The sequence below is a fragment of the Fragaria vesca genome, linkage group LG4, assembly GCF_000184155.1.
Source record: "Fragaria vesca subsp. vesca linkage group LG4, FraVesHawaii_1.0, whole genome shotgun sequence".
Taxonomy (NCBI): domain Eukaryota; kingdom Viridiplantae; phylum Streptophyta; class Magnoliopsida; order Rosales; family Rosaceae; genus Fragaria; species Fragaria vesca.
Window position 1 is genome coordinate 7,002,790 of NC_020494.1, and position 13,292 is coordinate 7,016,081.

Genomic DNA, 13,292 nt, shown 5'->3' on the forward strand with positions numbered 1-13,292 from the left:
CCAATTAAACTATAACTTATTGACGGAGACGGTAAAATTCTTATTAATACCAAGCTAGTAAATAAGGTAAAAATTTAAGGGTCGGGATGTGACAGACCTGCCTCGAGTCTCGATCCTGCTCAGGTCAGTCTATGAGCTGGGTAGCAGTGATATTGCTACCACCAATAGGTGCATATTGCTAATGTCCAAGGTCTTATTATGCATGTTAGAAGCTTCAGATATTGTCTTATCCGCCTGCTATAGTTGCACCACCATACTTCAGCTTGCTAGAATGACTCTCACAATTGATGTTCAGCTTTGCCTCATTTATTTGCTTATCATATTTATTGTATCTATGTTGAGCAAATCATTCTGCCTTGGGCTTGCTAGTTTGGTTGGTAACTCAGTAGCATGCTCATCCTGTACATCTCTCTTGCTACTCATGCCAACCTCCAAATCTTCACCCATTGCAATGTTGTTTGAAAATTAAAAATACAGCCTACTCACCATCAAAATAAAACACCAATACACATGTGCAAGTAAATGGGAATATTATCACGTGTTTAAATAATTGAGAATACCATGTTCTTCCTTTTGTTGTTGACACTCCCTTGTTGCATCAAATTCCCCATAACCGGAAACAAATCAAAACGACGATTCAAGTTGTATATTCAAAACAACGAATAAAAACGAAAAACATCGATCATACCCAAAATTCGCAAAATCCCTGTAAACTCAACATTTGGGTCATAAAGCTCTCTCACATTTATGTACCCATATTCGTTTCCTTTGTGCCTAAGTATTATTTTCTCTGATTTTGTTGTTGGGTTCTTGGTTTTAGTTTCGGTTTGAAGGAGGAGGAGGATGTGTTGGATCTGCAACATTTGAGGCCTTAAGGGTTTAGAGAGGGAGATAGGAGAGAGGAGAGAGCAAAAAAACAGAAACAAGAGGGGAAGGAGGTCCGATTTTGAGTTGGGAAAGAGGAGAGCTTATGGTATAGATCGATGAGAGACGAAGACTGAGAAGAAGAGGGAAGAGAGCTTGTTTTTTTTTTCTTTGTTTGATGTGAGAGATATATGAGACGAGAAACTGGGACGAGAGAATGAGATGAAAATATCTGTAATCCAAAATAAATGACATCTTAGCCGTTGGTTGATCTTGGACGATCAAGATTGGCTTATGAAAAGATATGAGCAGGAAAATATGAGCTAAGGATCTGAGCCCAACCCTAACAAGAATAAGTTTTTCCTTCTTGTCTTGGTCTTGGATCCTAGATATATAAGTTGACGTACATGGAAAGATTGTGTGTGACACATCTAAATTTGTACTAGTGAGGAGATTAAGAAGAAATCTAATGAAGTGAAGCAACTTGAACTATGTGACTTGTATCAACTTGAACTTGAAACAACTTGAACTATGTGACTTGAACAAGTGGACAAAAATGAAAGCACCAAGTGATGCAACAACTAGTATGACTCTTGGCAAAGAAAGGGCACGAAGTGGGAAATTACTGCAAGACTAGGATACGCAGCTTGAACAAAACTAGAAAGTTGTGGGACATTAGGTTGATACAAATTTGCTTGACCCCATAGAAAGACCTACAAAAAGACCTAGTGAAGATGAGTGATTGATTTTAGATTGGTGGAAGGTGAGCGAATATAAATTTCTGAACTTGCAATCACTTATAAGAGATGTATATCAACTATAAAAGTGTCTTCCATTGCGAGTGAGTCAAGTTTCAACACTATATATGAAAATGGTGATAGGTCCATACATACCTTTTAAACTGTCAAAAATAGTCAAAAAGCTGATGTATCTATAAAATTTACTACAATCTAGTTCTATTATAAGCTTGTCGTACGTTCCAGAAGTAGGGAAAATAGAAGCATATGAATTTTTGAAGTTAGTATGTGTCTCACACTTTCATTTTTTGTGATTGTGATCCTTTACATTTTAAATTTTATCTCTTTTTTAAAAAAGGATATAAATTTGTTATTTTCTAGTGCATAACATGCAAAAGAGGCCCTTGTGCAAGTGTTAGCAACAACAATGCAACTAGCGCATCTACGGTTGCACCAAGTGTGAAAACTTTTCGGTTTCTGTTTCAGCCATACAACCAAGAAGAAAAAGCAGAAAATGTTGGGGAAGGCATAAAAAATAAGGAGAATCAGAAGTCTTTGGGAAGGTATAAACATTTTTGATTTATTTGAAAATGTTGTTGTACGTCAATGCTGATACTAATTTTGTGTTGTGGTCCTTTTGAGATTAGTTTTCTTAAAAATCAAAAATAAAAATGTATTTTGTTTAAATTTTAATTTCTGACTTGTTGGGGAAGAATACTGATGTGGAGAAAACTATTTTTTAGTATTTAAAAGAAATTCGGGGCGAAGAAAATAAAAAGAAGAGAAAGAAAAGCCAACACTACTACTCTCTCTCTCTTTCCGTCTCCTCTATTATTCTACTCTCTCTGCTTCTTAGGGTTTCGAATCTCCCCAAATCGATTCAACCCGGATTCGAATCGGTCATTCTCAGTCCAGCAATGACGACCTTAGTGAGCTCGGCGGGTGGTCTACTCGCCATGCTTAACGAGTCCCGTCCCGAGCTCAAGCTCTACGCTTTGTCCAACCTCAACAAATTGGTCGATGGGTTTTGGCCCGAGATCTCCACCAGCGTTCCCATCATGTACTCTCTCTTTTTCTTTCTCCTTGCTTCGTTTTCTCTTCTTTTGTTCAATTTAGGGTTTTTTTTTTTGTTCTTTATCTGTTTGATATGAACTTTGGGAATCAAACTCTGTGGAAGCTTTCATTTTTGCTACTGGAATTGCTCAGGATAGGTTTCTTCGTATAATTTTGTGGATTTTTTTGTTTGTCTTTTGGAGTATTGAGGATATTTAAGATTGGGAATTCTGTGCTTTATATAATCCTATTTGTGTTAGTAATTTCTATGTATGTAGTTCGGATATAATCTTGAGAATAAGAATGCAGATGGGGTTTATGCTATGATACAATTCCGAATTCATTGACTGTATAAGTAGTTAAGAAAAGGAGAATACTTGGGATGTTTTCCGGGCTATGCTTTCTCCAAGCTTTACATGATTGCTGCATTAGCTCTAGAACTTGTTTGATCTTTTCCCAAAGCTAAAACTATGAGAATGCATCTTGAACTACAAATAATTCAATTATAAGGAGAGGAAATATCAGATATGGTGATAACTAGAACTGAAGCCATATCTGGCCAGGATGTAAGATACCTTTTGAGCTGTTAAAGAGATTGGTTTGTGTTTAAACTGTTGCAAGAGTATTTGATGCCAGATAATAAGTACAGATTAGTTCAGAATCTAAGAGCTGACTGCATCTGTATAGGTCTGAAAAGTGCATCTCTATTGACTCAAACATGACATCTACTGTCCAATCTCTCTTCTTCTCCTATAATGTTGATATGCATTTAACAGATGGGCTAGCAATTAATTTTTTGTTACTACAAGTTTGTCTGCTAGTGTGCCTCCATAACCTATAAGCTATCCTATCCTTCAAAATATGAGATCTTGAATATTTTCAGTTACGCTCCCTCAAATGCTTATAAGTTATATCATGTTGTTTTTCAGAGAAAGTTTGTATGAAGATGAAGAGTTTGGTCAGCATCAAAGACAACTGGCTGCATTGCTTGTTTCCAAGGTAAAAGCTTACTCTGTTGTCTGTCTAAACTAATTTTGGTGGCAAATAAATAAGGTCAGGATAACTCTTGACACCAGTGAACCCTGTTGGCTGAATAGCTTTAAGTTTGCATTCCTTGCCTTGTGACATTCTACAGATTGTAAAAGCCTGAACTAGTAACACAACATAAAAAATTTCAGACTTAAAAGTCTCTGACATCACTAGTGGGTGGTAGATTTCCTACTTTCTTCTTGACTTTGCAGGTTTCACTACTACAATTTTTTTTATTCACAAGGCTTGTGTTTTGCCCATCAGGTTTTCTACTATTTGGGTGAACTTAATGACTCACTGTCCTATGCCCTTGGAGCTGGTTCGTTATTTGATGTGTCAGAGGATTCTTATTACATTCATACTCTTCTTGGTAAGGACACATGTTATTTTTACACTAGTACAAAAGACAGTGTATGATCACTCTTAGGTATTAGCTGTGTCTTAGAAATTTGGTTTTTTCATTACTAATCTACAACATCATTTCTGGTATGATACTATTAGAACTTAGAAGTGAACTAGTTATATGGAGGTTTAAAGAGTATGTATGTGACATGTTTTGTTGTTTGCTCCTCTCCTCAGCTAAAGCTATTGATGAGTATGCCAGTCTTAAGTCTAAGGCAGCAGAATCAAATGCTGAAGCAGCAAATGTTGATCCTAGGTTGGAGGCTATTGTGGAGAGAATGCTGAATAAGTAAGCCTAAATGCTTTTAAATGTAAAATTTGTTCTTTAAGCTTTCTGACCATTTTTTCTTGTCAGGTGTATCCTTGATGGGAAATACCAACAAGCTATGGGGATTGCAATTGAATGTCGAAGACTGGATAAACTTGAGGAAGCAATCATAAAGAGTGATAATGTTCAAGGAACCCTGTCATATTGCATCAATGTCTCTCACTCGTATATTAATCTTAGAGAATATAGACGTGAGGTAAGACTTTGCTCAATCTCATGATATGATGGCATGTATGATTTTGATACTTGGGACTTGGTATCTCTTTCTTCAATCATTTTGTTGCTTGAATGTGTATAAATATACATTAATATATATATATATATAATAGCAATTAATACAGGTACTCCTTAAATGCTGATATGTTTTTTTTCTTATGTACTTTGTTCCAACACCCTTGGTTGTGCCTGATCAGTTCTGATCTCTCCATAATAGTTTTATTAAACAAAATTGACCGAGGTGTTCTGTTTTACGCAATGTTCTAAAAATCCCCACCTAGAGCCGATTAATCCCCGCCTAGGTGCTAGGCGGTGCTTCATCGTTTCAGTCTAGAGAGCTAGAAAACCGATTAATCCCCGATTAACCCTCCTAGGAGCTAGTCACCGGCTGTCCGCCCGACTAGCGCCTAGCGTTTTTTAGAACATTGGTTTTACAGGTACACATACTTGCTGGATTAAAGATGTTATCTCACATCTGATTTCTTGCTCTAATATGGTTATTTGATGTTAGTGTGAAAAGGTGATGTTATTAATTTAATTTGGAACGAAAACTTTCAGACATTGTTGTTTGAAAGTACTGTGTGTTGTGCATGCCCTTTTATCATGCTTGCAAGGTTTTTCTTTCTATACATGGATGCTGCTATTGTCATTGATTGAGCTAGTCATACTCTGTGAAAATATCTTTATCAAGGAGAGTGACATACATCTTCTTTGGTCTTTGTGCAGGTGCTTCGTCTTCTTGTCAGAGTGTATCAAAATCTGCCTTCTCCAGATTACTTGAGCATTTGCCAGTGTCTCATGTTCTTGGGTGAACCAGAAGGTGTTGCAACCATATTGGAAAAGCTCCTGCGCTCTGATAACAAGGAAGATGCACTATTGGCGTTTCAAATAGCCTTTGACCTTGTTGAGAATGAGCACCAAGCTTTTCTCTTAAATGTAAGAAATCGCCTTTCAGCTCCCAAGACTCAAACTTCAGAGCCAGTGCAACCAGAATCCACTGAAGCTGCACAAAATGAAGGTTCTGCTCCGGGGGATGTTCAAATGACAGATGGAAGTTCTAGTACCAGTGTGGCTGTGCCTGAAGATCCAACTGAAGTGATGTATTCTGAGCGACTGACAAAAATCAAAGGAATTTTATCTGGAGAGACGTCGATAAAGTTGACTTTACAGTTTCTGTACAGCCATAACAAGTGAGTCTGCTCTATACTCCCACTTATCTCTCTTTTCTTTCCTTCTGAAATTGAGTGATTGAGAGGTACTTAGACTGCTTTGTGTGAAATGCTTATAGGTCTGATCTGCTCATTCTGAAGACAATAAAGCAGTCTGTTGAGATGAGAAATAGTGTATGCCATAGTGCGACGATTTATGCTAATGCAATTATGCATGCTGGAACAACTGTGGATACATTTCTGAGGGAAAATCTGGTGAGAACCGGATATCTTAAATTTCCCTTTACCACCCTTTGCAATGTAACACTTTTGGTGACAACTTTGTCTCTACAAATCCCCAGGACTGGTTAAGCAGGGCCACTAATTGGGCAAAATTCAGCGCAACAGCTGGGCTAGGTGTTATTCACAGAGGCCACTTGCAGCAAGGAAGATCTCTGATGGCACCTTACTTGCCTCAGGGAGGGGCTGGTGGTGGTGGAAGTCCATACTCAGAAGGTGGTGCTCTGTATGCTCTGGGACTTATTCATGCCAACCATGGCGAGGGCATCAAACAGTTCCTTCGTGATAGCCTACGTAGTACTAATGTGGAGGTGTGCATTATAGAAATTGTTGATCACATCCATGTGCATAATTTTAATACCAAAACTTTCTAATGAGTTCCTTTAACGCAGGTTATTCAACATGGGGCGTGCTTGGGTCTTGGTTTGTCAGCTTTAGGAACTGCTGATGAAGAGATTTATGATGACATTAAAAGTGTGCTCTATACTGACAGTGCCGTTGCTGGTGAAGCAGCTGGTATTAGTATGGGTTTACTTATGGTTGGAACTGCAAGTGAGAAGGCTAGTGAGATGCTTACTTATGCACATGAGACATCACACGAAAAGATCATCAGGTATAGACAATCATGTATTCACTTGGAGTCTTAATAAGTTATGTTAGAGGAAAGCTGTCTCTAGTAATAACACTATTATGCTTTTCTAATTGTGGATCATATGTTTACAGAGGGTTGGCATTAGGGATTGCCCTGACGGTATATGGAAGAGAAGAGGAAGCAGACACACTCATTGAACAGATGACAAGAGATCAAGACCCCATACTGCGTTATGGTGGTATGTATGCATTAGCATTGGCCTATAGCGGGACAGCAAACAACAAAGCTATTCGCCAGCTGCTGCATTTTGCTGTGTCAGATGTGAGTGATGATGTTAGAAGAACTGCTGTTCTAGCCCTTGGTTTTGTCTTGTATTCTGAGCCAGAGCAGGTCAGTATTTGCCAAAGAAATTACATATTACTTGCCACCTTTTTATTTCTTATTACTCTATAAGTTGGTCTTTTATATCTTAAATTGCATTGGTAAACTGCAGACGCCTCGCATTGTCTCCCTGCTATCTGAGTCCTACAACCCACATGTTCGATATGGTGCTGCTCTTGCAGTAGGAATTTCTTGTGCTGGTACTGGCTTGAGCGAGGCCATCTCTTTGTTAGAGCCTCTGACTTCAGATGTTGTTGATTTTGTGCGCCAAGGTGCCCTCATTGCAATGGCTATGGTCATGGTCCAGATTAGTGAAGCTAGTGATTCTCGTGTTGGAGCTTTTAGGTACTGTGTATATTGGATTTTGCAACGTTTACAATTTGTCTCTCTATGTGTGTGTGTGGTTTGTTTATATGTATGCATCTATCTATAGTTCTTTTAACTAATGTTTTCTACACATGTATAGATATATTAGTGGTGATGCCAACTCATACTTCTCTTCATCATTTTTTTGTATAGGCGGCAATTGGAGAAAATCATTCTTGATAAGCATGAGGATACCATGAGCAAAATGGGAGCAATCTTGGCCTCTGGAATTCTTGATGCTGGTGGAAGGAATGTGACAATTAGACTTCTTTCCAAAACAAAACATGACAAGGTCACTGCAGTGGTTGGCCTTGCTGTTTTCAGTCAGTTTTGGTACTGGTATCCCCTCATATATTTCTTGAGTTTGGCATTCTCACCAACAGCTTTCATAGGACTGAACTATGACCTTAAAGTTCCGAAGTTTCAGTTCATGTCATTTGCAAAACCTTCTCTGTTTGAATATCCTAAACCGACAACTGTGGCAACCACTACATCAGCTGTGAAACTCCCCACTGCTGTTCTGTCAACATCAGCAAAGGCCACTAAAGCTAGGGCCAAGAAAGAAGCTGCAGATCAGAAGGCAAATCCTGAGAAGACAAATCCTGGGGCAGAGAGTTCTTCCGGAAAAGGAAAATCATCTAGTGAGAAAGATGGGGATTCGATGCAGGTATTCAATATGGCATTCCAGCATTTTCTGTCCTTCCTCCTTTCTCTTTTTGTCCTCATTTACTTCAGAGATTGCTCTCAATTTATTGTTGTTCTCTTCATTGAAAAGTATCAATGAAAGATTGCTATAGCTTGTTTTAACTGTTGCATATTACCATTTCACCAATGTTTTTGATGTATACACATCAAGATGGTCTAAACATGTGGAAGAGAAATAACATTGGAGCTAGCCTGTACAGATTTAGTTTATGATGTACATACTTGATCTTAATTTAAGTTCTGCCCTCCTTTTGTTAGGTTGATGGTACTACAGAGAAGAAATCAGAACCTGAGCGCAGTGAACCTGCTTTTGAGTTTTTGACCAACCCAGCTAGGGTGGTTCCTGCTCAGGAGGAATACATCAAATTTCTCGAAGAAAGCAGATATGTGCCCGTCAAGCTAGAACCTTCAGGATTTGTTCTCTTGAGAGACCAGAGACCTACTGAACCAGAAGTGCTCTCACTTACGGACACACCCTCTTCCACTGCCTCAGCTGCTGGTGGACCAGCAACTGGACAGTCAGGATCTGCATCAGCCATGGCAGTTGATGAAGAACCTCAACCTCCTCAGCCGTTTGAGTACACCGTGTGATTCTCATTCTTGGTCATTGACTAATTCTCGTGTTCAGTCAGCTGAATATGTGGTGGATATTGTTGACATGTTTGTTGTACTTTGCTTGTTAAATTTTCATGTATACGAAGTTTTAATGAGTTGCAGTTCAGCGTCATTGGTGATACTTTTGTGGTTTAGATTTACTTTTCGGCTCAGATGATTTCCTAGATTATCAGGTGAATTGGGTTTAATATTAAGAAAGTTTCTTACATAACTGGGATCTTGAAATGCAAGTCTCGTTGGAGGGCAGGAGATAAACAAGTTCAAATGTTCTACTGTTCAAACTAGCTTTGCCTTCTTGTCCTAGTCTCTTTATTTATTTTTTTCATCTTTTGAAGTTAGATACTTCTGTGCTGAGTGTTGGCGGCACGGCCTCCGCTTAGAAAGCGGACAGCCACCTTGCCTAGGCTGCAGATTTGACTGTGGTGTTTTGCATTTATGTTTTCTTTAGGTGTTGGTAGTTTTTTCTTCACATTTGGTACTACCATGATCCGAGTAATATCGTAGTTGATAAGTCAACGAAAGAAACGTTGTTTTCAACTTTGGAATTTGTTCCTTATTTCTTGTTGATATAGGGCTATTGTTTTGCATTCTCCCATTTCTTGCAGACATAGGCTGAGGTTGAGATTAGGTGCCAATAACAGTTATTGGGGCGCATGGACGTAAGCAAAGAAGCAGAAGCAGGGATGGCAGCGGATAAGCGTTTTGTTTCGTGTGTATGCCTGAGATGCTACAAGGGGGCTTCCCTGTCGAATTAAGGATGAATTCACCTAGTTTTTCGCCGTTGAAATTTTGATTGTAACACCAAGATAGGGTAATTTACTACAGAATTCACCTATCTTGACCTTTTCTGAATCAAAGGTTTGGATATGAAACTTAGCATGTTTGGTATCCTAGAGGAACACCAGGCGGCTATCATTCATAGAATGTTCGAGGCCCCAACGGACGTGAAGGTATTCAAATCTGGCACCACTAGTGGCATTGATGTTGATTTTGTAGTAAAATGGAGAACTAATTTCAGTTTACCCCATCAACTTTAGGTCGATCATCATGTTAGTCATTCCTTCAATTTCATCAAAAACACCTCTCGATTTTCAATTTTTATCAGCCGTGTCTAAACCTCTATTCTCCATCTAATTTCTCCGTTAAGTGATGACGTGGCATAAAGAAGAAAGTCAAATTCCGAAAATAACCTTTCTGACCATTTTTCCTTCATATCGATACACATCTCTGTTCCCATCATAACCCCCTAACCTTGGTGATTTTTGTGGGATTAAATGCAATTTGTCTACTTTGCCCTTTTTCTATGGGCCCAGCGACTTCAAATTTGGTTTTCTTCTTAATGTCACATCATCACATGACGGGAGAATTGGATAAAAAAATGGATGTTTGGACACGGCTGATAAAAATTGGAAGTCGAGGGGTGCTTTTGATGAAATTGAAAGAAAATGGACTAACATAATGATCGACCTAAAGTTGATGGGGGTAAACTAAAATTAGTCCTAAAATGAATCTTTAGAAAGATTGTTACTGGGGTAAAACTGATTAAACTGATTTTGTATTCAATTGTTTGTATTTTTTTCTTTAGAAAATTTCATTAAAGTCACATTTTCAACATTATTTTCTACACAAGTCCATCATAATCTTTTTACCCATATAAGTCCACTTTTAAGGGTAAGTCTATCACTTCGTTTTTGTGATGTTCCTAAAATACCCCTTTTCCCTAAAAATCAGTTTCTCTCTTCTAGTCTCTCTTCATTCTTTTTAGACGGCTCGTTTTCACTTTCCTCTCTTCATCTTCCTCTTCCCTTTCTTCTCCAAGCTTGAATCTGCGGCCATGGCGGCGTCTCAGGCCAACACCGACTAGAAGATGATGCTCAACGTCGCCGGATAGACGACGACGACGTCTCGACCTCAACGTTGCTGGCTCGACCTCGACGTCGCCAGATCGACAACGAAGACGCTCGGATCTTGACGCCGCTAGATCGACGACGACGTTTTCGGATCAAAGTTGACGCCTTGATCTCGATGTTGCCAGATCGATGGCGACGACGCCTAGATCTCGACGCCGCTGGATCGTCGACGTCGTATCGGTTCCGTCGTCTCTCATACATCAACAACGCTGGGCCCAGACTCATCATTAGCTATGGTCGGAGTCGGGAGCTCCTCATCTATCTCTTCTCTGCTTCAATTTCTTCGCCAGACTCCTCCTCATTATCTCCTCCCATTTTTAAGTAAGCATTCCTCTTTGCTTCAATTTTTGTTCTATATTTTGCTTCAATTTCTCGCATTAGCAGAAGAAAAGCTTCTTCTGAAATTGTATCTAAATATATTATAGTTTGAACCCTTATTACTAGAGTTGTATTACTTAATACTAAGAATAGTTTCATTCTTGTTTCAATGTTTAAATAAGGATAGTGTTTACACTAACTTGTGATAGTGTTGGTATTTTAGATGGTGATAACATTGTGGTTCAATCTCATGTTTTAATTTTGTGTTTAGTGTTAAGTATATTAGAACAGTAGTTTTCCATAACTATTGCAGTCTATTTATGCTACTAAGATAGTAAACTTATGCGTCTGTGGTAGTATCTATGCCAATATTGTTTTTGTTAGTGCTATATGCTCATTATGCAAGTGCAGTAGCATTCTATAACGTCTACAATATTTTTCTTTTATTCTAATAGTATCTTTATGTAACTGTGATGGTATCTTAGTATGCTGGTATCAAATTCACATTTTTGCGGCATTTTAAAGTTAATTTGAGTCTTTGCTGCTTTATTCTATGGAAATATTGCTAAATTTTGTGGTGAATTGGCCTATGATCGGGTACCTCATTCTTTTTCTTCCTTTTATTTCTCATGATTGCTGGTTTTGGTTTTGTTTTGTTTTTTTTTTTACGCCTGTTTGGTAGTAGCTTTACATGTCAGTGATAGTATTTTTCTATATCAGTGATAATATTATTTTATCTCAATGATAGTATCTTTCTTTGTCAATATATTTTCAACATGAAGTCAGTAGCTTTCTCATTGTGTGATAGTATCTTTTCAACATACAAGTAGTATCTTTTCAACATATGGGTAGTATATTTTTATCTATATGGTAGTATCTTTTCAACATGATGTCAATCTTCTATTTTCATGTCAAATACTAATATTATGTCGTTTTCATGTCAATTACTAATATTATGTCGTGTTTGTGTGCTTGCAGAGTTCTTTGCCTTATAATTGTGGTAGTAGCTTTCGAAAATCATGTAAATTTGGATATTGAAGCCTCTCTTAACCAAGAGATCATTCTACTAACCAAGAAATATGTGAAATGAAGTCGTCTGTTGATCGAGGATGGCAAAACCACGAAAGTAGCTTTACATAACCATTGTAGTAGACTTTGTAAACTATAATAGTAGCTTTTTAAAACTATGAAAGTAGTTTTACACATAATTATGTCATGGTAGAAGGCTACATATTTTTGGTATTTGTTAATGTTTGTATCAGTATCTTCTTAACAAGATGATAGTATTTTGTATGCACAATCGTAGTGTTTTTTTCAATCTCCATGTTTGTATCTTCTCAACCTTTAATAGTAGATTTTGTTTTACTTGGTAGTAGATTTTGTTCTTCTTGGTAGTAGGTTTGTGTTGCTGGTGATAGTTACTATTGTTTTGTTTGGCGGTAATTGCTTTTGTTGCTAGCGGTAGTAGATTTTGTTGCTAGAGGTAGTAGCTTTTGTAACCTCGTTCGGGTTTTCAGAAATCTCACCGTAGTAGCGTTTGTAACTGGTTGTAGTAGCTTTTGTTAATGGAGGCAGTAACTTTTGTTCTACTTGGGAGTAGCTTTTGTTAATAGGGACAGTAGCTTTTGTTCTACTTGGTAGTAGTTTTTGTTATGCTTAGTAATAGCTTTTGTTGCCGGTGGCAGTATATTTTGTGACCTCATCGGAGATTGTTAGAAATCTCACCATAGTCTGGTGGTAGTAACTTTTATAGCTGGTGGTAGTAGCTTTTATTGCTGTTGACAGTAGTTTTTGTGATCGTCGGTAACATTGTCGGAGGTACTTTACCGGAAGTCGGCCAGAGACCTGTCAGTGGTAGTAGCTTTCTTTGCTGGTCGTAGTAGCTTTCGTTGCTATCGGTAGTAGCTTTTGTTGCTATCGGTAGTAGCTTTCTTTGCTGGTGGCAGTAGCCTTTTTTGCTATCGGTAGTATATTTTGTTGTCAGTAGTACGTAGTAGCTTTTTTTGCTGGTGGTAGTAGCTTTTGTTGCTATCGGTAATAGATTTCTTTGCTGGTGACAGTAGTTTTTTTTGCTATCAGTAGTATCTTTTGTTGTCAGTGGTAGTAGCTTTCTTTGTCAGCGGTAGTATCTTTTGTTGTCACTGGTAGTAGCTTTTGTGGTCGCTAGAATCCTCATAGATGGTCGGCCGGAAAGTTCGCCGGAGGTTGGTCAGAAAGTTTGTCGTAGGTCGGTCGGAGACCTCGTCGGAGGTCAGCCGGAGACCATTTGTGGTCGTTGACTTTTTATATTAGTGGCAGTTTTGTAAATATAAGAGAGAAAAATCTAAT

General features: G+C 38.2%; 2 protein-coding genes across 2 annotated transcripts; both read left to right on the top strand.

Annotated features, from left to right (window-relative positions):
• Positions 1-2,392: 2,392 nt before the first annotated feature.
• LOC101314455 (26S proteasome non-ATPase regulatory subunit 1-like) lies at positions 2,393-8,989 on the top strand. The gene is made up of 13 exons (XM_004296581.1): positions 2,393-2,661; positions 3,584-3,653; positions 3,948-4,053; positions 4,263-4,374; positions 4,441-4,609; positions 5,356-5,819; positions 5,918-6,053; positions 6,140-6,388; positions 6,470-6,690; positions 6,801-7,059; positions 7,163-7,395; positions 7,570-8,083; positions 8,380-8,989. Exons 1-13 carry the CDS (start codon positions 2,519-2,521, stop codon positions 8,710-8,712), a joined length of 3,009 nt encoding a protein of 1,002 aa, XP_004296629.1. The 5' UTR covers positions 2,393-2,518; the 3' UTR covers positions 8,713-8,989.
• A 1,642-nt stretch (positions 8,990-10,631) lies between these two features.
• Positions 10,632-12,310, top strand: LOC101299078. Its single transcript, XM_004296614.1, has 2 exons — positions 10,632-10,967; positions 11,943-12,310. The coding sequence occupies exons 1-2, from the start codon at positions 10,762-10,764 to the stop codon at positions 12,052-12,054; spliced, it is 318 nt and encodes a 105-aa protein (XP_004296662.1). The 5' UTR covers positions 10,632-10,761; the 3' UTR covers positions 12,055-12,310.
• The last annotated feature ends 982 nt before the right edge of the window (positions 12,311-13,292 follow it).